The 23,925-nt window shown below is 43.5% G+C and overlaps 1 protein-coding gene across 1 annotated transcript in view; it reads left to right on the plus strand.

The window, feature by feature from the left end:
- The window catches only part of LOC138960214 (uncharacterized), a 58,969-nt gene that overhangs the window by 8,451 nt on the left and 26,593 nt on the right, over positions 1 to 23,925 (plus strand). The window contains exons 11-28 of the mRNA XM_070331996.1: positions 438 to 571; positions 908 to 1,104; positions 1,492 to 1,625; positions 2,501 to 2,617; positions 3,616 to 3,759; positions 4,196 to 4,364; positions 5,584 to 5,820; positions 6,149 to 6,423; positions 6,750 to 6,884; positions 7,258 to 7,353; positions 9,215 to 9,421; positions 10,478 to 10,715; positions 11,544 to 11,631; positions 13,244 to 13,340; positions 14,483 to 14,644; positions 17,191 to 17,346; positions 18,657 to 18,818; positions 22,890 to 23,051. Of these exons, the coding sequence (XP_070188097.1) occupies positions 438 to 571; positions 908 to 1,104; positions 1,492 to 1,625; positions 2,501 to 2,617; positions 3,616 to 3,759; positions 4,196 to 4,364; positions 5,584 to 5,820; positions 6,149 to 6,423; positions 6,750 to 6,884; positions 7,258 to 7,353; positions 9,215 to 9,421; positions 10,478 to 10,715; positions 11,544 to 11,631; positions 13,244 to 13,340; positions 14,483 to 14,644; positions 17,191 to 17,346; positions 18,657 to 18,818; positions 22,890 to 23,051 (2,910 nt within the window). The remainder of the gene's footprint in view (positions 1 to 437; positions 572 to 907; positions 1,105 to 1,491; positions 1,626 to 2,500; positions 2,618 to 3,615; positions 3,760 to 4,195; positions 4,365 to 5,583; positions 5,821 to 6,148; positions 6,424 to 6,749; positions 6,885 to 7,257; positions 7,354 to 9,214; positions 9,422 to 10,477; positions 10,716 to 11,543; positions 11,632 to 13,243; positions 13,341 to 14,482; positions 14,645 to 17,190; positions 17,347 to 18,656; positions 18,819 to 22,889; positions 23,052 to 23,925) is intronic.

The following is a 23,925-nucleotide window of genomic DNA, read 5'->3' on the forward strand; positions in this document are numbered from 1 at the left end:
TAGTTGTTTTTTTTGTTTTGTTTTGTTTTTCCACTTGGTTGGGTGTGTGTGTGTGTGTGTGTGTGTGTGTGTGTGTGTGTGTGTGTGTGTGTGTGTGTGTGTGTGTGTGTATGTGTGTGTGTGTGTGTTAATCCAGGTATGCAGCTATGATTCCAGTGTTTATGACTGTATGCAGCTATGATTCCAGTGTTTATGACTGTATGCAGCTATGATTCCAGTGCTGAAGACGGAAATCAATGAGTGTGTAAAAACACGAGTGTACGTGGGAGTTTCAGCCCACGAACGCAGAAGAAGAAGAAGAAGATATTGGAATGGGGGTAGGGGATAGCAGATGGCTGAAGGCGGAAGTATTGTTCACATTTATATAAAGTATGAGTAATCCCGTAGATAAGATCATTTTTGTTGTGACGTAATCATTTTTTCAAATGTGAAATCAGGCAACCAATGTCAGACCAATCCTGACGACTGTGTGCCATACCTGTGTGACTCTGTGGGAACTCAGGGTTGTGAAGATGGTCTGAACGACTATACCTGTGTATGTCGTCCAGGCTACACTGGCAAAAATTGCTCAGTAAGTATTCATAGCAGAAAGTATTCATTGTAACTTTCTTTCCCCTGGCATACTGCTGCCTGAATGGCGGGGTAAAAATGGTCATACACGTAAAAACCCACTTGTGCAAAAACATGAGTGAACGTGGGAGTTTCAGCCCATGGACGAAGAAGAAGTAGCTGTCTTGTTAAAACAAGTTTTAGCAGTTGGGAGAATGGGTTAACTGCTGTGTGCAAACTTGTGTTTTTGAAGCTTGTTTTGTTTGTTAACTTTTCTCCCCTTACTTTTTGGATTCGTTTATGCACCTGTTGCCAGTCATCACAGTTTAGTAAACTTGAACATTTCATCTGATTGCAGGTAAATATCAAGGAGTGTGCCAGCAACCCGTGCTTGCACGGAGCTACCTGTGTGGATCAGGTGAATGGATACAGCTGTGACTGCGCGGCTGGCTGGACAGGGCAGCGATGCGAGACCGTTAATGATCTCTGCTCTCCTTTCCCACCATGCTCTAACGGAGCCAACTGCACCACTCTCTTCAACGCCTATTCATGCAGGTATATGGGGGTGGGAGTTGGGGGTGGGGGAGGCGTCAGGGGGATAGAGGAAGAGGGTGTGGATGTAGGTGCAGTAAGAAATATTTGTTCAGGAGGTTCGGATAAGTGTCTGTGTGTGTGTGTGTTTGTGAGTGTGTGTGTATGTGTGTGTGCGTGTGTGTTTTTCTGTGTATGTTTCCGTGTGTGTGTGTTTGTGTACGTGTGTGTGTCCTTGCATGATTTTATGTGTAATGAAATTTGTGTTTGAGTAGGTGTGTATGAATAAGTGAGTAAGTGAGTCTGTGCATGTACTCTTCAGTCAGTCTATGGATGATCTTACTGTTCGTTTCTTGTTGTTTTGTATTGTTATTTTGTGGTTTTTAAATTTATTCAAAACCTTCTTTTTAGTTGTCCTGCTGGTGTGTACGGTACACAGTGCACGGACATTCCCAGCCTGTTGCAATGCAACAACAACAACCCGTGTGTCAACACTGTGGACTGCAGTACCAACGGCATCCAGGCTGTCTGCAACTGTGCTTCTGGTGAGAGTTATTCCGTTCTGTCTGTGGCTGATTTGCATTTCTTCTTCTTTGTTCATGGGCTGAAACTCCCACGTTCACTCGTGTTTTTGCACAAGTGGGTTTTTACGTGTATGACCGTTTTTACCCCGCCATTTAGACAGCATGCTGGGTATTTTTGTGTTTCTATAACCCACCGAACTCTGATATGGATTACAGGATTTTGGGCATTTCATTTAGTATTTTGATGGGGCTTATGTTTCTTAAAATTTGTAATCACTTGTACTTCTGGTGAGAATTATTCCTGTCTGTCTGTGGTTGATTTGCATTTCATTTAGCCTTTTGTTGAGCTTTATGTTGGCCTCTTAAAGGCGGACATCCGTCTCCAGGAGACCAACCTTGTTATAGTTGAAGGCCACAGAGCTAAATTTAGCGTTGCCAGCATGGGAAACAAGAGCTACATCTGCCACACACTAATAATTATTGACCTTTAAGGATGAAGATTTTTAGTCGCTGGATAAATGTGTCAAATTCCAGAGAACTTGATTGTTAATGGGTGTGGAAGTGTCCTGGTGATTGCATTGTGTTGTACAACTGTGAATGAGGGAGAGTATACACTCATCAAGCCCCAAAATTAATTTGTGATAATTTTTTTTACCCAAGCAATTATTTGCAATAACCTGTTTTAGGCCCGTGTAAGGTTTCACAGTCCCACTGAGTAAATATGAAACGATTGATCTTTTTTTCAGTATTGTGATGACACTTCCACAGGTTAATTCGGGACAATGCCCAATTATTTGCAAAACGTTAAGCCTTGGAATAGATCTGTACAATTTATTTTTCATGCGCTACCTGAAAACAGAGGCATAGATGAATTCTTCTGTGCTTTTTTCTTCCAGATAAGGAAGGTGTAGGATGTCAGTTCGGCACATACTACAGCTGTGACAACAGTCCGTGTCAGAACGGAGCAACCTGCACTGCAAGCGGTGCTGGTGTTACGTGTAGCTGTGTGTCAGGTATGTTAGGCTATGAATTGGTCCGTTTTGTCTTTCAGGTTATCTGTTTAGCTGGGTTCTGTGTGTGTGTGTGTGTGTGTGTGTGTGTGTGTGTGTGTGTGTGTGTGTGTGTGTGTGTGTGTGTGTGATATTTTACTTAGTATTTTCCCCGTCAGTTTGATTGTTTCGCTTCAGAACATTACGCCATCTTTGCCTTCAGGCTTGCTCTGGCAGTTGTGAATTCAAAGCAACCTTGCAACGTGTTTGTGCTCTTCACTGGCATGCATGCAATCTTTCTTCTCCTGTAGACGTTAATTGTTAATTTTTCTCAGGCAAACTGAAAAAGGGTGTGATTATTTCTACATCTCAATTTTTGTTTTGTTATAAGATATCATCTGCATGACAATTTTTGAACAGTTAACATGAGATTCTAATCAATCAGTTCTTTTTGGTCTTGCAATTCATTTTTTTTTCATGGAGATCAATCTCACAATTGTGTGTTCATTTATTTTTTTCTTCTTCTTCTTCTCAACTTTCTTCTACTGCTAATGTTCACATCGAAATGTGACAGTGCCTATACAACATCATTCGTTTCACTTCCTTTGCCATGACTATATCTTCTTCTTCTTCTTCTGCGTTCGTGGGCTGAAACTCCCACGTACACTCGTGTTTTTTGCACGAGTGGAATTTTACGGGTATGACCGTTTTTTACCCAGCCATTTAGGCAGCCATAGGCCGTTTTCGGACGAAGCATGCTGGGTATTTTCGTGTTTCTATAACCCACCGAACTCTGACATGGATTACAGGATCTTTTTCGTGCGCACTTGGTCTTGTGCTTGCGTGTACACACGGGGGTGTTCAGACACCGAGGAGCTAGTCTGCACACAAAGTTGACTCTGAGAAATAAATCTCTCGCCGAACATGGGGACGAACTCACGCTGACAGCGGCCAACTGGATACAAATCCAGCGCGCTACCGACTGAGCTACATCCCCGCCCGTTCATTTATTTTCATTTCAGGCTACAGTGGAGGTCTGTGTGAGGTGAACAACGATGATTGTGCCACGACAAACTGCCCTGATGCCAGTGCCACTTGTATAGATGGCATAAACCAGGCCTACTGTCGCTGCCCTGTCGGCAAGGCATCTCCTACCTGTTCAGCTGGTAGGTCAAAGTATATGAGTGTGTGAGAGCAGGGGAATTTTCTTTTTTACTTTAATTTGAAGAGATGTGCTGTTCTGGTAAAGAATTTGAGAAAGTGAAAGAAGGAGTGCTTGAACTAAAACCAAAACAAACAAAAACAAGATAGATGAACACACAAACAAACAACACAGAAACAAACAACACACAAACAGAAACACACATACACGTCACATATGACAGTTTGTTGTATACCAGGAGAGGTTTAACATGAGGGACCACGTTTAATTCATGGTATTTTTTTCATATCACACTGTGGCACAAGTTCTAATTTTACACGTTTTACAACAGAAACTCACACCTTTCTAAATTAGATGTACATGAACCTTCAGTACCTGGTTCTAATTTGACAAAGTCGGACGACCGAAAGTCCTATGTTTCTTTCTTGATTTCGTTTCAGATATTGATGAGAACTATGACGTGTGTTTCTCGCCTTCCCTTGTGACCGCTGGGGCTGCACTGCCGTATGCCCTACCTGTGTCAAATCTTAACGGATTTACCGTCATGGTGTGGGTACGCTACGATAAAGCAGGAGGGAGTGGCACTTTCCTTACCATGTACACTACTAGGTGAGAGAGAGAGAGAGAGAGTACACTACTAGGTGAGAGAGAGAGAGAGAGTACACTACTAGGTGAGAGAGAGAGAGTACACTACTAGGTGAGAGAGAGAGAGAGTACACTACTAGGTGAGAGAGAGAGTACACTACTAGGTGAGAGAGAGAGAGTACACTACTAGGTGAGAGAGAGAGAGAGAGAGAGAGAGAGAGAGAGAGAGAGAGAGAGTACACTACTAGGTGAGAGAGAGTACACTACTAGGTGAGAGATAGAGAGTACACTACTAGGTGAGAGATAGAGAGTACACTACTAGGTGAGAGAGAGAGAGTACACTACTAGGTGATAGAGAGAGAGAGTACACTACTAGGTGAGAGAGAGAGAGAGTACACTACTAGGTGAGAGAGAGAGAGTACACTACTAGGTGAGAGAGAGAATACACTACTAGGTGAGAGAGAGAGTACACTACTAGGTGAGAGAGAGAGAGAGAGTACACTACTAGGTGAGAGAGAGAGAGTACACTACTAGGTGAGAGAGAGAGAGTACACTACTAGGTGAGAGAGAGAGAGTACACTACTAGGTGAGAGAGAGAGAGAGAGTACACTACTAGGTGAGAGAGAGTACACTACTAGGTGAGAGAGAGAGAGTACACTACTAGGTGAGAAAGAGAGTACACTACTAGGTGAGAGAGAGAGAGAGAGAGAGAGAGAGAGAGAGAGAGAGAGAGAGAGAGAGAGAGAGACAAAATAGACAGAAAAAGAGTGGGGGGGAGAGATAGCGTGTGTGAGTGTGTGTGTGTGTGTGTGTGTGTGTGTGTGTGTGTGTGTGTGTGTGTGTGTGTGTGTGTGTGTGTGTGTGTGTGTGTGTGTGTGTGTGTGTGTGTGTGTGAGTGAGTGAGTGAGTGAGTGTGTGTGTGTGTGTGTGCGCATGTGCGTGCATGCATTCATATGTGTGTGTGTGTGTGCATGCGATCATACATGTGTGTGTGTGTGTATTTTAAAGTATGCTGCTGTGCTATATTTCTGAAAGGATTTTGAATGATTTTGTCGTTAGTATTGATATGGAAACAGCAATATAACTTGTAAGAAATCTGGAATCAACACTTTTTTTAGAAATGAAATGCACTGTCTTGCTCTGCAGTTCAATATGATAGCGTTCATCATTCAGACCTTAAATAACTTTAAAATAAATGACAAGATTCTATGTTCCAATGTAAATATTTTCAACTGCATTTCAGCTCTGCCAGTGCAACAGGAACGAGAACAGAAATCCTCAGACTGGATGAATCAGGGATGAACGTCAATGTTTTTGGCAACCGTACACTTTTGTACAACCTTTTCCCCATCAACGATGGACTCTGGCATCTGGTGGTCGTGTTCTGGAACTCTGCCACTGGTGACCTTGACCTCACAACAGACTACCTGCGACAGGATAGGACAAGGAGTTACGGACGAGGGCAGAGAATCACTACAAAGTGAGTGAAGTGTTGATGTATATTTCAGGAAATTTGTTTGAAAAAGCCACATAAAGATAAATGCAGTGCAAGTATATGACTGTAAATTATGCTAAGATGAAGCTAGTGATTTTTAGAATGTTCAGATCAATTCAGTTCCTTGCCTTGTATGGAAATGTGAAAATATGTGAAAAATCACATCAATGTAAGCCCTACAGATTGGGTGGTGTGAGTAAATCACCTTCCGGTTGCAAGAGAAGAAGCCAATGACGAGTTTCCATTGGAGCATTTATTGTTTTCTTAGGCAAAGGCTTACACTGGTGTACTGATGATCAATTCCTGTCCACAGTTTCTTGCTGATGTTGGGCGGCACAGAAAACACCGCAGCCTCCTCCACAGCCTTCCGTGGTTGTGTGTCTGGTGTCAATATGCTGAGCAGAGGGCTCGACTTTACTGCCGATCTGCCCGACCTGCAATCTCAGCCGTTCAGGTATCGGGGAGATCTGCTGAGGTGGGCGGAGTTTCAGGAGTACGGGAACACGCGCTTTGCCCGTCCTTCCACTGCCCGCCTTGTCAACTGCGTGGCCAACCCTTCAGAGCCTGCCTGCGTTACGCAGTCCAGGGGTGGGTCAAGCGTTTAGATTTTTCTTTGATTGGTTGGTTGGTTGATTGATTGATTGATTGATTGATTGATTGATTGATGATTGATTGATTGATTGATTGGTTTATTGGTTGATTGATTAATTGATTGGTTGATTGATTGATTAATTGATTGGTTTATTGGTTGATTGATTAATTGATTGATTTATTGAATGTTCCAGTGATTTTGAGGGGTTTGATTGATTATGGAAAGGGATGTTCCTTTCACTTCTTTTCAATCAGAAAAGTATGTGTACATTTACTTGGAAGGACACTTCAGCCTCATGACATTGTGTTTACCTGTGATACAGATTCAGTTGCACCAATGGTGACCTCTTGCCCAGATGACATCATTGTGGACACCATCTTCTCCGATGCGTATGCGTCTTGGACTCCCCCTACCTTCACTGGTGGCGCTGTGGCAGTCTCTGCTAGCCATCAACCAGGTTAGTGTCATTTTCTTGTAAAGTGTACATTTTTGCCCTGTTTTTGTATGTTGAATTGTGAGGTGCACAGTGTGGTTGTCTTGTGGCTGTGGCTGTTCGATTGTGGATACTATGTGTTTGATCCCACCTGCAGTCTTTCACATCTTTTTCCCCATTAATTCATTCATTCATTCATTCATTCATTCATTCATTTAATTCATTTAATTTGTTTCGTGCAAATACCTTTCACTCTTTTGTTTCCTACATGTTTAATTCAGATTCAAAAATAACATTTGAGTTTCTGAAGAGTGAACAATTGCTTCAAAATCCGTGTTTCTGCACATATGTTTGCTGTATCTTGAAGCACTGTGGGTTTTTTTCTCCATTGTTTTAGGTGAACTCTTCCAGCGAGGATCAACAGCTGTGGTTTATGTTGTGGAGGACCAGGCAGGGAACACTGCTGTCTGCACTTTCACTGTCTTTGTGGGAGGTCAGTTGTTTCCCTTTGACCGAGAGTCTTTTAATTTGTGCTAATAGACGATTATTGGGAAATAACTCCTTTGAGTTTGTATGGGTTGTCAAAGAGTGAATACCCTTGCTTTTTCTCTAACAAATAACTTAATACGTGTGGACCGGCAAGGTGGCCTAGTGGTAAGGCGTCCGCCCCGTGATCGGGAGGTCGTGGGTTCGAACCCCGGCTGGGTCATACCTAAGACTTTAAAATTGGCAATCTAGTGGCTGCTCCGCCTGGCGTTTGGCATTATGGGGTTAGTGCTAGGACTGGTTGGTCCGGTGTCAGAATAATGTGACTGGGTGAGACACTGCGACTTCTGTCTTGTGTGTGGCGCACGTTATATGTCAAAGCAGCACCGCCCTGATATGGCCCTTCGTGGTCGGCTGGGCGTTAAGCAAACAAACAAACAAACTTAATACGTGATTCGGTCCACATGTTTCCGACACACCCCTTGCTAGTGATTGGCCCCTCCAATGTTTGTCTGAGTAAAAGGCAAGGGCATTCACTCTTTCACAAACCATACAAACCCGACAGAGTTATTTTCTGAATTAATTCGTCTATTGATGTTGGCTAGCTAGTGTTATTGTTTTCACTTTGCCTGCTATGGTGACATTAGGAACTTGTTTTTTCATTGAGATTCTTTATCAATGATGACCTTTTGTGATGCATCAGGTTTTTGTTATGTGAGAGCTTGGTTGTGAGGACCACAATATCTGTGTCTTTTGTTATGTGAGAGCTTGGTTGTGAGGACCACAATATCTGTGTCTTTTTTTTCTCTTTCCTTTTCTTTCGCATACAGTTTTATTTGACTTGTTGCTTTTTGTTTTAAGTTTACCTTTGACAAGCTTAGCTGCAAACAGGGTTCGTACAGGTCATGGAAAACCTGGAAAGTCATGGAATTTGATTTTTAATTTTCCAGGCCTGGAAAGTCATGGAATTTCAATTCAAGTCATGGAAAGTCATGGAATTTAACAAAAATAAGAAAGAAAAAAAATTAACCTTCAGCACGCCAGCGGCTATTTTCGTTGCCCAGCCATCCCCCCCCCCCTCCTGCCCCCCCTCCCCCCACCCCCCTCTCCCCTCTCCCCCCCCCCCCCCCCCCCCCCCCCCCCCCCCCCCCTTTGCCAGCCAGCAGCGATTTGCGTCGCCAGCACAAGGCTTGTTCAACTTCTCGTTCGTATTTGCATACGAGAATAAGGGTATTTTTAACGGCACTTGAGCCAAAGCGAGGCTCACTTCCTTCCGTTATCTCGTCGTGTCGTCTGCGCTGCATTTGAGTCAGTTTCGTCGAAGTTTTCTGCTTTTGTTTTTGCATCGATAAAGTACTTTAGCGCTTCGACAAGCAAGATGGAGGATGATGAGTTTGAAACTTTCTTTCGAGTTGTTTCTTGTGGTCCAGTTTGGTGGAATGACAGGACCAGCAAACATTACCGATAATTTGACTGCGTAGCAAATGCTTGACTTGCTTGTCGAAGAGACACTGCGTAGAAACTGACTCAAATTCAGTGCAAAGCAAGCCGGTGTCAAAACTGGCAGTCACAAGACGTAACAAGTTTGCGTGTTCGGAAATGGCGACCTGTGGATCTAGTCATGGAAAATGTTATTGGGGCTCATGGAAAGTCATGGAATTTTGTTTCTAAAAACCAGTGGGGACCCTGTGCAAAAGAAATCGTTTCTTCTCACATTACACAAACAAAAACTAAAGATTTGACTCAGCGAATCAAGATGAATACAGTATTTTTGTCACTTCTTCCGAACAAATTTTATGCTAGATGACAGCCTCAGCTGATTAATCAATTAACTGGTGGACTAATAACCTTTTTGTCATTTTTTACAGGTACTACCTGTCCAGCAGTGGACCCTCCTAGGGGTGGGGGCATTCAGGTGTGTCAGCTGCGGTCTGACAACTTTGACGCCTGCTCTGCAAGTTGTCCTGCCGCCAATGCCACACTTGTGGAGGACGTTCCCTCCTACTACTCCTGCGGCCCCAGTGGCTTGTGGAAAACACTGGACGACCATGGCGGGGTGTATCCTACCTGTGGGCGTAAGTTTGTCATGAGATTTGCGTGGATGTTTGGTGTAGTAGCTGTTCGTTGTGGCAATAAGACATGATGATGTAATCCACATCCAGGTTGCTTGAATGCGGAGAATAAAGAAGCATGGAATCCCCCGCGGGTTAGGGGGAAGAATTTACCCGATGCTCCCCAGCATGTCGTAAGAGGCGACTTAACGGATTCTGTTTCTTCTTTTACCCTTGTTAAGTGTTTCTTGTATAGAATATAGTCAATGTTTGTAAAGATTTTAGTCAAGCAGTATGTTAGAAATGTTAAGTCCTTTGTACTGGAAACTTGCATTCTCCCAGTAAGGTCATATATTGTACTACGTTGCAAGCCCCTGGAGCAATTTTTTGATCAGTGCTTTTGTGAACAAGAAACAATTGACAAGTGGCTCTATCCCATCTTCCCCCTTTCCCCGTCACGATATAACCCTTCGTGGTTGAAAATGACGTTAAACACCAAATAAAGAAAGAAAGAAGCATGGAAGCCCCTACATTGACTGGTCTGCACATTGTAGAATACAATGCATGTGCGAGTCTGTGAGACTGTGAAAACTACATTAGGTTTGTGTTAGTTGAAGGGGAAACGTAGTGAGCTTGGGACAGGCCAATTCCTCTTAATTTCATCTTGGAATAAAGATATAGTCATGGCAAAGGAAGTGAATTGAATGATATTGTATAGGCACTGTCAAATTTCGATGTGAACATTAGCAGTAGAAGAAAGTTGAGATATGCTACCTGCTTGCCCAATTTTCAAGGACCAGAGCCTGATTCACACAAAGTATGCTTCTGTTACAGTGGAACCCCCCTTTTAAGACCTCAAACAATCTGAGAAAATCAGGTCTTAAAAAGGAGGGAGTCTTAAAATGGGGGTAAGTTTACAGAGGTTACAAACAGATAATCTGAAAAAGCAAGGTGTTAAAAAGGAGGGAGTCTTAAATTAGGGGGCTTACAAGGGGGGTTCCACTGTATCTATTTGGACTGCAATGCAGCTACGGGCATTTGTCACATTTAATTCACAAACTTGTATATTTCTTTGTACAGGAATTGTAAGCCCAGCCAGAGCAGACATCCAGCTTCACATGAACTACCAGATCACCACCGGCCAGTGCTCGACCATCACCCAGGGTATCACCACACGCAGCCGTGAAGATCTGACTTCTATGCTGCAGCGATGGGGAGGGGACATGTGTCGTTCCTCGGACTGCACCGACATCACACCTGTCGTCAACTGCTCCACGCTCTCCAGTACCTACGTAGACATTCAGCTGTCCAATGTCAGGTGGGTTGTGGAAGGGGAGCAAGAAGGGAGGGGAGGGGGGGGGGGGGGGGAGACATGCACTGTTTGTATAAAGGTGGAACCCCCATTTGAACGTTTTATTTTGTCAATAATTAAACGTTCTATTTACCTACAATTCTTATGTTTTTAGTGTGAATTTGAGAGCGCTAGCAGTCTTGTCTGTTTTTGGATTTGTTCCCCGTGTTACGACTCCTCAATTTGAGACCTCCCTTTTTTTAAGACTTTGTTTTTTCAGATTGTCTGCTCATACTGTTTACAATGAACCCCCGTTTTGACTCCTTCCCATGTAAGACCTGATTTTCTGAGGTTGTTTGTGGTCTCAATGTTTGTAAAGATTTTAGTCAAGCAGTATGTAAGAAATGTTAAGTCCTTTGTACTGGAAACTTGCATTCTCCCAGTAAGGTCATATATTGTACTACGTTGCAAGCCCCTGGAGCAATTTTTTGATTGGTGCTTTTGTGAACAAGAAACAATTGACAAGTGGCTCTATCCCTTCTCCCCCCCTTTCCCCGTCGCGATATTAACCTTCGTGGTTGAAAACGACGTTAAACACCAAATAAAGAAAGAAAGAAAGTGGTCTTAAAAGGGGGTACCACTATATTGTATGTTATTGTATTATAATATTGACAGCAGAAGTTACTGTCTTGTTAAATTAGCTCCTCAAGAGACAGAAGAAGAAAACCACCTTTTTTTAATTCCTGAAATTCGCTAAAAATTATTCACTGGTCTGAAGTGGTGAGGCAAAGTATAAACTGTTTATAGAACAGTGGCAAGAAAAGGTTGTCAATGATGAAAATCTACTTGTTTCAGTGCCCTGATGAGGAACGGCTTAGTTCAGCGGAGTGTGGAAGATGTGTGGGAGGCTGCAGTGCTGGACAACGACATCTTCAGGTTTGATGTGAGTGAATATGTCTTTCAATTCTGGTTTGCATCTTGAATTTGTCAGTGTTTTGTGTGAAATTGCACGTACCACTGTGTAACTCGTGGTGTGAGAAGAATTAAGGATAAGGATAAGATTTTATATAGTCCTGTCCTGTGCCGACGGGCGCAGTGGCGTGGTAGTAAGACGTCGGCCTCCTAATCGGGAGGTCGTCAGTTCGAATCCCGGTCGCTAAAGCCTGGTGGGTTAAGAGTGGAGATTTTTCCAATCTCCCAGGTCAACTTATGTGCAGGCCTGCTTAGTGACTTAACCCCGTTCGTGCGTACACGCAAGCACAGGACCAAGTGCGCACGGAAAAGATCCTGTAATCCATGTCGGAGTTCGGTGGGTTATGGAAACACGAAAATACCCAGCATGCCTACTCAACGAAAGCGGAGTGAGCTGACTATGCTCTCGGAGTATAGTGTGGGGAACCCAAATGGGCAAACGAGCTCACACGTAACCAGACAATTCTGGAACGCTGAAGAAGAAGATATCGTCCTGTGAGGTTACACCCTCAAGGAAATGTGGGTTGCTTGCTCACTGGTGAAAGCGAGCTGCCATACAGTGCGGCGCTACCCATTCTTTGTCTTTTTCCTGCATGCGTGTATCTTGTTTTCAAGCCCTGAGACTGTCGCTGTGAACTTGGGTTCTTTGTCAAGCGTATGTGTGCACACGGGGGTGTTCGGACACCAAGGAGCGTCTGCACAAAGTTGACTGGGAAATGAATCGAACGGTCGATCAAACCAACGCCAGGTTGTTAAATTAGGTGGAGGGCTTGTGTGTCTGTCTGTCTGTCTCTGTCTGTCTGTCTGTCTGTCTGCCTGCCTGCCTGCCTGTCTGCCTGTCTGCCTGTCTGTCTGCCTGCCTGCCTGCCTGCCTGCCTGCCTGCATGCCTGCCTGCCTGCCTGCCTGTCTGTCTGCCTGTCTGCCTGTCTGCCTGCCTGCCTGCCTGTCTGTCTGTCTGCCTGCCTGCCTGTCTGTCTGTCTGCCTGCCTGTCTGCCTGTCTGCCTTCATGGAGGATTGCTGACTGATGCTTGTAACTTTCCCTGTTACAACATTTTCATCTTGCTCATTTTCATACTTCTTCTTCTTCTTCTTCTTCTTCTTCTTCGTTCATGGGCTTAGACTCCCACGTTCACTCATGTTTTTAGCACTAGTGGATTTTTACGTGTATGACCGTTGCTACGCCGATTTCGGGGGAGGCATGCTGGGTATTTTCGTGTTTCTATAACCCACCGAACTCTGACATGGATTACAGGATCTTTTCTGTGCGCACTTGGTCTTGTGCTTGCGTGTACACACAAAGGGACTTAAGTCACTAAGCAGGTCTGCACATAAGTTGACCTTAGAGATCGGAAAAATCTCCACTCTTAACCCACCAGGCGGCAGCGACCGGGATTCGAACTCATGACCTCCCAATTATGAGGCCGACGTCTTACCACCTCGCCATTGCTCCCGTCGCATACTTCTAACTTACACAGTCGAGATTTTGTCTTTGAATTTGTCCTGCATTTCATTTTGGTTTTTTTGCTTGCTTCATACTTTACTATGCAGAACTCACTGTCTCAGCGCTTGTTTTTATTTCAGACCATAATCCCTCAAGCAATACTCAATGGCCAGGCGTACTCGGTGCAAGTGACATACATCTGTGAAGTGGGACAGGTTGTGAGAGAGAAAATGTGTGGTGAGTTTTGCTATGCATATTTATTTTGTGTCTTGTATGATAATGCATTTGACTTGTTCAGCAGATAATCTGCAAAAGATTTTTTGACTGTGTGGGTTGTTTGAAGTGGTTATTTATGTGTGTGTGTGTGTGTGTCGATGCATGTGTCTGTCTGTCTGTCTGTCTGTCTGTCTGTCTCTGTCTGTCTGTCTGTCTCTGTCTGTCTGTCTCTGTCTGTCTGTCTGTCTGTCTTCCCAAAGGTCTGCCTGTTTGACTGTCTGTTTGCATACATCTTGAAAAAAAAATGCTGACATGTGGTCAATTTATGTGAAGAATTAGCCTACTTGAAAGTGTGTCAAATTGTGGAAGGTTGTATGAGTCACCATCTTCAAAAGGTATCTGTATGCATGATTTAGTTGAGCAGGAAGGAGATGCTTGTTCTCCTTCTCCTTCTCCGTCTGCGTTAATGGGCTGAAACTCCCATGTACACTCATGTTTTTGCACGAGTTGGTTTTTGAGTCACTTGAGAAAAAGTGACTCTATGTAATCGGTCAGTGTTAGTCTGTCCGGCCGGCCGTCCGGCCGGCCGGCCGTAGACACCACCTTAACGTTGGACTTTTCTCGGAAACTATCAAAGCGATCGGGCTCATATTTTGTTTAGTCGTGACCTCCAATGACCTCTACACTTTAACGATGGTTTCGTTGACCTTTGACCTTTTTCAAGGTCACAGGTCAGCGTCAAAGGAAAAATTAGACATTTTATATCTTTGACAAAGTTCATCGGATGTGATTGAAACTTTGTAGGATTATTCTTTACATCAAAGTATTTACATCTGTAGCCTTTTACGAACGTTATCAGAAAAACAAGGGAGATAACTAGCCTTTTCTGTTCGGCAACACACAACTTAACGTTGGGCTTTTCTCGGAAACTATAAAAGTGACCGGGCTCAAATTTTATGTGAACGTGACTCATTGTGTTGTGAATAGCAATTTCTTCCTGTCCATCTGATGCCTCATATAATATTCAGAACTGCGAAAGTGACTCGATCGAGCGTTTGCTCTTCTTGTTACTTGTATAGCCGTTTTTACCCCGCAATTCAGGCAGCCATACGCCGCTTTTGGGGGAGCTTGTTCTAATACCGCTCCTATTCTCCTTCTTTCAGTGGAGTGCGGCCCAGGTACGTTGTACAACACGTCCACCCTGCACTGTGACAACTGCCCGGTGGGTCAGTACACGTCAGGCTACGCCGCTGTGTCCTGCACCCCCTGTCCCCAGGGTCAGACCACGCGCAGCATTGGCTCCACCAGCGTCAGCGACTGTGCAGGTAAATTGGTGATTGACTGGATGGTGAAATTAGTGTGTATTCAGACGGGCGCTGTGGCGTGGTGGTAAGACGTCGGCCTCTTAATCGGAAGGTCGAGGGTTCGAATCCCGGCCGCGGCCGCCTGGTGGGTTAAGTGTGGAGATTTTTCCGATCTCCCAGGTCAACTTATGTGCAGACCTGCTAGTGGCTTATCCCCCTTCGTGTGTACACGCAAGCACAAGACCAAGTGCGCACGGAAAAGATCCTGTAATCCATGTCAGAGTTCGGTGGGTTATAGAAACACGAAAATACCCAGCATGCTTCCTCCGAAAGCGGCGTATGGCTGCCTAAATGGCGGGGTAAAAACGGTCATACACGTAAATACGTGGGAGTTTCAGCCCACGAACGAAGAAGAAGAAGAAGTGTGTATTCAGAGCTGCCAATTGTTACGCTTTCAGCGTAGCATGCCAGTACGTTTAAGACACATTTCTATGCTGTTACGCCAAGCTTAGAATTGCTATGCTCACACAAATAATGACACGCATGCAACAGTTTGCTCCTTCTTGTGAGTTCTGGTACTTATTTCTCATTCTCACTCTGTGTAGTAGTTAGAATATGTTTAATATAACATTGTCCACACTGAAAAGTGCCACTGCCGACACGTAATCCACATCCTCTGTGAATTTGATCCAAACGACGGGCGCAGTGGCGTGGTGTTAAGACATCGGCCTCCTAATCGGGCAGTCGTGAGTTCGAATCCTGGTCGCTGCCGCCTGGTGGGTAAAGAGTGGAGATTTTTCCGATCTTCCAGGTCAACTTATGTGCAGACCTGCTAGTGACTTAACCCCCTTCGTGTGTACACGCAAGCACAAGACCAAGTGCACACGGAAAAGATCCTGTAATCCATGTCGGAGTTCGGTGGGTTATGGAAACACGAAAATACCCAGCATGCCTACTCAACGAAAGCGGAGTGAGCTGACTATGCTCTCAGAGTATAGTGTGGGGAACCCAAATGGGCAAACGAGCTCCAGACCTGGGAACCCATACGATTTTGCCGTATTTTGTACGCATGATTGTCGAGAATACGCTCAGTACGGTCAGTGGGAAAAAAATACGACGAGAAAAATTCCTAGACTACTTTTCTTCACAAGCCCATCCTGAAGCCGATCCAGTATTTTGGCACATGATTACGTCACTATATTAGCCGCCGTCGAAAAAAATATAATCGGATCGTGTCAATCAATCAAAACAACCAGGCAAACGAAAGTACGGTATTTGGCGAAATCGGCTCCGAGAATAAACAAGTGAAACAAAGAAGAAAAGTGAAAAAGTTTGAAGAAAAATATCACACACACACAATTTGTAACCAACACACACATGTAGTCCCGCCCGGAATAAGCTTTTTTTGGATGATTTACGACTTTTGCGCACATTTCGAGCAGACGAAAACACAACATGGCGGCTCTCGCTCCTCCAACTATTGCGCGACACAAAAAAACGAAATCTCACGCGTGCGAGATCCTGATACATTCGGTGTTGCTCTGTACGCTTGTCACGACGACTTGTTGACAAACGAAGATTCGCAAAAGAAAGAGAAAAGCGCTGAGTCTTCAGTAGAGAGCTAATAAAGTACCGGTAATCGCTAATCGAGCGAAATGAAAATCCGCGGCGACTTCCATTAGGTGAATGCTATTCAAGTTTAGGTAACGTTTTAGACACATCTTTTTATAAGCCGCAATGCGATTTTTTTTTTTTAAAAGTCGCGGCTTGTAGTCCGTCAAATACGGTACAGTTTTTGTCAGTAAAAATTGAAAAAAGCATTTGTTTTAAATGTATAGGTAAACTTAATTAACGGTGTGACGGACGCGCATGAGGCATGTTTTAATCATGGATGTGCAAACGCTGTGTGGAGTACGCTCATTTTTTTGAAAATACACCAAGTTTGTTTGAGATTACTCAAAGTGCAAAACAGGGGTTCCCAGGTCTGGAGCTCACACGTAACCAGAAAATTCTGGAATGCTGATAAAAGAAGAAGAAGAAGATCCAAACATTATGCGTTTCTGATAGTCTATACCCTGCGCACGTACATAGCATCAGTTTCTTCCCATTTGTGAAACATGACATTACATGCTAGCCACTAGTGAGAGGGTGTCTCCTGCACATGTCAGCCACTAGTGAGAGGGTGTCTCCTGCACATGCCAGCCACTAGTGAGAGGGTGTCTCCTGCACATGCCAGCCACTAGTGAGAGGGTGTCTCCTGCACATGCCAGCCACTAGTGAGAGGGTGTCTCCTGCACATGCCAGCCACTAGTGAGAGGGTGTCTCAAGCACATGTCCAGGAACCACGTGATGTGTGAGTAAAGCAAGGGCACTCACTCTTTCACAACCCATACAAACTCGACAGAGTTATTTCCAGAATTCGTCTATTAGTTGCAGCTTCCTTACGTGTCAGTTCCAAAGAGTGTGTGTGATTTTGGAAATGGGAGAAAGTACCCCACATGTTTTGCTTGCGGGCTGTTTCTTCAAATGGGCAGTTTAATACAAATAGCATGTTGATATGATTTCAGCATTATGCCCAGTGGGTCAGTACCACAACGGCAGCAGGTGTGCGCTCTGCCCCACAGCGTTCTACCAGAACCAGACAGGACAGTTTGAGTGCAGGCCCTGCCCCAGGGGCTACCTCACGCTCGTTGAGGGCTCCACCTCTCAAAGCAGTTGTGCTGGTGTGTATAATGCTCTTTACACCCCCGGTATAGGGGTGTGTATAGGATTCGGTCGATGTGTTTGTTTGTTTGTGTGTTTGTGTGTTTGTGTTCGCATATAGATCTCAAGAATGAACAGACCGATCGTCACCAAACTTGGTGAACAGGTTCTATACATTCCTGAGACGGTTCTTACAAAAATTGGGACCAGTCAAACACACGGTTAGGGAGTTATTGGTGGATTAAGATTCTACAAGGACTTATAGAGGGACATATTAATGGTCAAAGGGAAATAATAATAATAATAATAATAATAAAGTGTATTTATATTGCGCCTATCCCTTACAAAAAACAAAAATATTTGGCTCTAAGCGCATTACAACATGTGAAGGACTTGGTACAATCAAGTCTGACAAGTACAACAGCACAATATACAGTCGGTCTCTTAGGTAAAAGCAGCTTCGACAGTTAAACACTTCTACTAAAAGATCCTCTAACAATTTACAAACATAGTTAAAGAACATCGAGTTAATAGGAATTAAAAAAAAAGGTTCTTATAATAAAACTATCTAGCGAACGACGAAGAAGAAGAAGAATAAAACTATCAATGTCAATGTATAACAAGTCATTCAACGTAAATGGCCAAAGAACAACAATAAAACAATGGTGATAAAACAGTTATACTCAATGGCTAATAACGAGGCAGAGTTAAATAGTATCGACACAAGATTAAAACAAAACATATTTCTGGAGACGAATTAACAACAATAAAGCAATGGTGATAAAACAGTTTTACTCAATGGCTAATAGCGAGGCAGAATTAAATAGTATTAAATAACCTTCTCAGTTGGTGGCAGTGAGAATGGTTATTTCCCTTTGATCAACGGGGGTGTTTTTCCTACCTCGGAGGAATTTCTTGTTTGGTTTCAGCATCGTAGGATCACATCAAGGCTTGATTCAAATTTGAATAGGTTATACAAGAACTGTGACAGGAAATTCACAATGAAACATCAGCCCTGTGTCTATGATGAAGGTGCTTTTGGTCTTGATTTTACTTGTGCAGAGTTTTGTCATAGATGTAAAGTTGTTTTGGACTTTTGCCTTTATAAACTTTTTAATAAACGGGTATCATCCACTAACAAGGAACAATAGAACCATCAACAATGAGTCAGTCATCAACAAATCATAGTATACGTGAGAACATGGTATTTCTGTACTGTTGATATTGTCAAACTTGGTCAGAATTGATCAGACTGACCAGTGACTTTCTTTCTGAAATTTTCAAAGTTGTTTTAACATGAACGCCTGCTATTTTTCTTGCTCTTCCACAGAGGGTTGCCAGTCTGGGTATGAGCTGCTGGTGAATGGGACATGTGTGCCTTGTGCTCAGGGCACGTACAGACAGTACGGTCTGGACCAGACGTGTAAACCTTGCCGCAGTGGTTACACCACGCCCACTGATGCTTCCATTTCGTCTGACAACTGCACTGTCTGTAAGTTTGTTTGCACAAAGGGGAGGGTGTAAGTGTGTTGTCTTGTGCTGTATTTTCATCCCCCAAAATCGGCGTATGCTGCCTGAATGGCGAGGTAAAAACGGTCATACATGTAAAAATCCACTCGTGCTATAACGTCAGTGAACGTGGGAGTTTCAGCCCATGAACAAAGAAGAAGAAGAAGCTGTATTTTCATAAATGATAATAATAAATCCTAAAATATTTTGAAGCGCCAAACAAAAACATACACAAGGAAATATAATTCTGAACACAATCCCAAGTCAAATAGTTATATACATCCAAGTAAAGTTGTACAAGATTTACAAAGTTCTCTACACACATACATGAATTTACATACATAAAAGTCAAGTAACGAACGGGTGGCGCTTCACAAGGGGCGTTGCTGTGGTGCCTGTCTCTCTGTTTGTTGACGTTTTTCACTGTCTTTTGTCGTCCATCATCGTTTTTTGACTGTGTGGAGTTGTTTATGAATGATCCAAGATGAAGTGTGTGGACTTTCTGAGATTCTTCGTCACCGTGGTGGCCGTATCTTCGATGTGCAAGTTTGCCGATTTTGCTTGTCTAGCTGAGCAGTATGGCGGCCATAGCCAGGGTACAGGCACCCAACCTTCGATACGCTACAGTCGTGAGGTATTGTTGAGCTTTCGCTCGTTCTCCGACCCCCTAGCCCACCCATTTCAAGACTTTCCACGTGAAATGAAAGGAGACACCCAAGAAGGAACGAAGAAGAAAAAGAAGAGCAAGAAAGGAAAGAGAGGTGGTGTGAGAAGAAGACTACGTCGTAACAAGCACTGCCCCCCACTCCCCTCTATGATTGTGACAAACGTGCGTTCGATTAGGCCTAAATCTGACAATCTCAACCTCGAAGAACTTCAGGTCTACGCTAATTACATGACAGAATTTAGAGATGCATGTCTGTTGTGTATATCAGAAACTTGGTTTTGTGATAAGGTCAGTGACGATAGTGTGTCCATCGATGGTTTTGGTGTACCGTTTAGAACTGACAGGGATGCCGTGATCAGTGGTAAACAGAGGGGTGGGGGTGTTTGTCTCTACGTCAATGAACGTTGGTGCAGTAGCAGCAATGTGACAGTGAGAAAACAACTGAACACACCCGAACTTGACCTGCTATCTGTGTCACTGCGCCCTAGATACCTGCCACGTGAGTTTGGACAGATATTCGTCACGGTTATTTATACACCGCCGCAGTCCGACCCTGCACGTGCCGCTTCACAGATCGCTGACGTAGTGCGCGAACTCCAGATGATCTCCCCTGATGCACCGAACTTTATTGCCGGCGACTTCAACAGTTGTGACCTTTGCACTTGTTTGCCCTCATTTCACCAATATGTCACAGTCCATACACGCAAGGAAAAAACTATTGATCTGTTGTATGGAAATGTACCTGATGCTTTCAAATCATTTGCACTGCCCCCCATTGGTAAATCTGATCATGATTCTGTCCATCTTGTCCCATCATACACACCCAAAATCAAATCTGGAAATGTTGTGAAGAAAACCGTGAAAGTGTGGTCTGAGGATAGCATTGAACAGCTGCGTGGATGTTATGAATGTACTGACTGGGATATGTTTTTAGAGTCTAGTGACAGTGTGAATGAAGCAGCGGATGTGATTACTGACTACATTACTTTCTGTGAAGATACAGTTATTCCAACCAAAACTGTCAAAATTTTCCCCAACAACAAGCCCTGGATAACGAAGTCGTTGAAGGCCACGCTCAATGAGAAGAAAATCGCCTTTCAATCTGGTGATAAAGACGAGCGTAGGCGTGTGCAGGCAAAACTTAGGAAAGAAATTTCAGAAGCAAAAAAAGCGTACAAAGAAAAGGTCGAAGAGCAGTTTCAGCAAGGGAATATCGCTGATGCGTGGAAAGGGTTGAAAACTCTGTCAGGTCAAACAAAACAGAAACCCAGTTGTACTCTCCCTTTAGAAGACCAACAAAACATGGCACAGGACCTGAATACGTTTTACTGCCGATTCGAACGCGACGATGTAGGGAGTGTTTTAGATGACACCATTTTAAACTTAAAAGAGAGAATTTCTGACGACGACGACTTCGAGATCGAGGGTGATGTGGTGCAGTCTGTTTTTCAGAAACTTAAGGTGCGTAAGGCTGTTGGTCCTGATGGTCTTGGGGGCAGGACCTTGAAGTGGTGTGCAGCACAGTTGTCTGTAGTTTTCAGTCAGCTTTTCACTTGGTCACTCAGGGACTGTATTGTTCCTGATGTGTGGAAAAAGTCAACCATCTGTCCCGTTCCTAAAAACAGTAGACCCAAACAGCTCAATGACTATCGTCCAGTTGCCCTCACTTCGGTAGTAATGAAATGTTTTGAACGCATCCTTCTGCCTCGTCTTCTCAACTGCACACAACCTTTCATGGACCCTTCTCAGTTTGCCTACAAGAAAAACAGAGGCACAGATGACGCCACACTCACACTTCTGCAACAAGCATATAGTCACTTAGAAAAACCTGGTTCCTTCGTCCGTATTCTATTTATAGACTTTTCATCTGCTTTCAACACAATACAACCTCACCTGCTTGTTCAAAAACTGCTTTCTTACAACGTCACTCCCAGACTCGTCCTTTGGATCACACAGTTTCTAGTGAACAGAACCCAGTCCGTCCGTTTCCATAGCGCACTTTCATCCATAGTTAGTACTTCTACTGGAGCCCCTCAGGGCACAGTATTGTCTCCAGTTCTGTTCACATTATACACTAACGATTGTCAAGGCACTGTTACGACCCCTCTTGTGAAATATTCTGACGATTCTGCCCTTGAAGACCTGTCTGACTCCGATTCTGTTTATTTTTCTGAAGTTCAAAATTTCAGCTCCTGGTGTAAAGATAACTATTTAGCCCTAAATGTGACAAAAACAAAAGAGCTAGTTATTGACTTTCGCAAAAACCCAGCTACAGTTTCAGATTTATACATAGATGGTGTGAAAGTTGAGCGAGTGACTGAATACAAATATCTCGGTACAGTCATTGACAACAAACTAAATTTCTCCTCAAACACTAAAGCTATCCACAAGAAGTGTCAGTCAAGAATCTACTGCTTACAAAAGCTCAGAAGTCTGAACATCAACAGCCGCATCCTCCAAACATTCTATACTTCATTCATTGAATCCATTCTCACTTTCTCTTTCATCTGCTGGTATGGAGGTCTGTGTGTGAAGAGTAAGAATGTGCTTGGGCGGGTGGTGAACACATGTGGTAAGATTGTGGGGGTGAGACAGGAAGGACTGACTGTGCTGTATGAACGACGTGTGGTGCGAAAGGCCCGCTGCATCATCCAGGATAGTAGTCATGTGCTCGCTCACCACTTTGAGGTCCTGCCCTCAGGACGTCGCCTCCGCACTCCCAGATTCCGCACGCTCAGAACTAAGAACAGTTTTATTCCAAAGTCAATTGGCTTTTTAAATACCTAAGTTAATTAAAACTAGTATGTGTGCCGGTGAACATATGCACTGATTTCTGTGATGAATATTTTTTATATTCTTTGATGTGCACCCTTATGCTGAGTGTGATAACCCTCGAATGACTAGTCCTGTGATAAATATTGTTCAATGACATATCTAGTCCTGTGATAATGATAGTTTTTAGCGGTAAACTTTTAGCTAAAGCTGACGGCAATTTACCTATTTGGAATCATGTTACTATTCCTGTTAGTGTACATATGCGTGCGCGAGTGTAGTATGCTTCGTATGGTATTTTTATCTGTTGTCTTATTATTTGTTTTGTCTTTTAATGTGCACCACACTGAAATTTCTCTGTATGAGATAATAAAGTATTCGTATTCGTATTCGTAAATGGGTAAAGGGTTTGGACACAGTTCTAACAATATCAAGTAATTAATTTGCATGTGTTTTAATGCATGCATGGCATTTTTAAACCTCTTTGTGTGACAGAAAACAAATTCTGATTTAAAAAAAAAAAAGTGCTGATGGCTATGAATTGCAAAAGCACAGTTCCAGAATTCCTGTCAAAGCTAAACACTGCAATTTTTGTTTAATTTTTTCCGCCATCAGTAAGATGTCCAGCAGGATCAAAGGCTAATGCCAGTGTCACTGGCTGCGAGCTGTGCCGCAGGGGACAGTACCAGCCTCAAGCCAACCAGCTGGGTTGCCTCCCTTGCCCCACTAACTACATCACCGCTCAGCCTGGTTCTCTGCAAGCTTCTGACTGCCAGCGTGAGTGCTCTGTGAATTATTCGTGCTTAGGAGAATTCTGTTATGTTTCTGATTTCTGTTGTCATTTCTTGTGTGTGGGTGTGGTGTGTTTGGGTTTGTGTGTATGTGTGTGTGTGTGTGTGTGTGTGTGTGTGTGTGTGTGTGTGTGTGTGTGTGTGTGTCCCCTCTCTCACCATAGACAAACTCGTAGTCGTACCCTCATCCCCTGTGTTTGTGTGTGTCTCTGTGTGTGTGTGTGCATGCGTGTGTGTGTATTTCTGGTTGGATTTTAAAGAACTTGATTCGACCATCAGTGTTGATGGTTCTAAGCATTTCACAGCCTTCTCCTTCTACTTCATATTTTTCTTTGTGTCAGTACTGTGTGCAGTTAACTGTTTGTTTGACTTTATTTGTGCAACACCTCTAGTTATGTTTGAGGAAAAGAGTTATGTATTCATTCCATTGCACTTTGTATGCCTGTTAATTTTTTTAAAAGAAATGTTATATATATCTTATCTATATTTGTGTGTGTGTGTGTGTGTGTGTGTGACAGATAGAGAGAGATAGATAGAGAAAGAGAGATAGATAGAGATAACGAAATAGAGAGAGAGAGAGAGAGAGAGAGAGAGAGAGAGAGAGAGAGAGAGAGAGAGAGAGAGAGAGAGAGATATAGAGAGAGAGAGAGAGGGAGAGAGAACGAAACTTATGACGTTTGGCAGTGACGTTTTACATGACGATTTTTTTCTTTTTTAATCAATTTTACGTCATTGTTTGCTTACATTCATTTCGCTGAAGAAGGGCGTGGCCCGAAAGTCTTTGGAACTTGGTGTTTACTGTGGGTTTTTTTCTAATTAATTATATATCTTATCTCAGCAGATTGTTGAAGCTTGCACAG

Source organism: Littorina saxatilis, linkage group LG2 (genome assembly GCF_037325665.1).
Source record: "Littorina saxatilis isolate snail1 linkage group LG2, US_GU_Lsax_2.0, whole genome shotgun sequence".
NCBI classification, from domain to species: Eukaryota; Metazoa; Mollusca; class Gastropoda; order Littorinimorpha; family Littorinidae; genus Littorina; species Littorina saxatilis.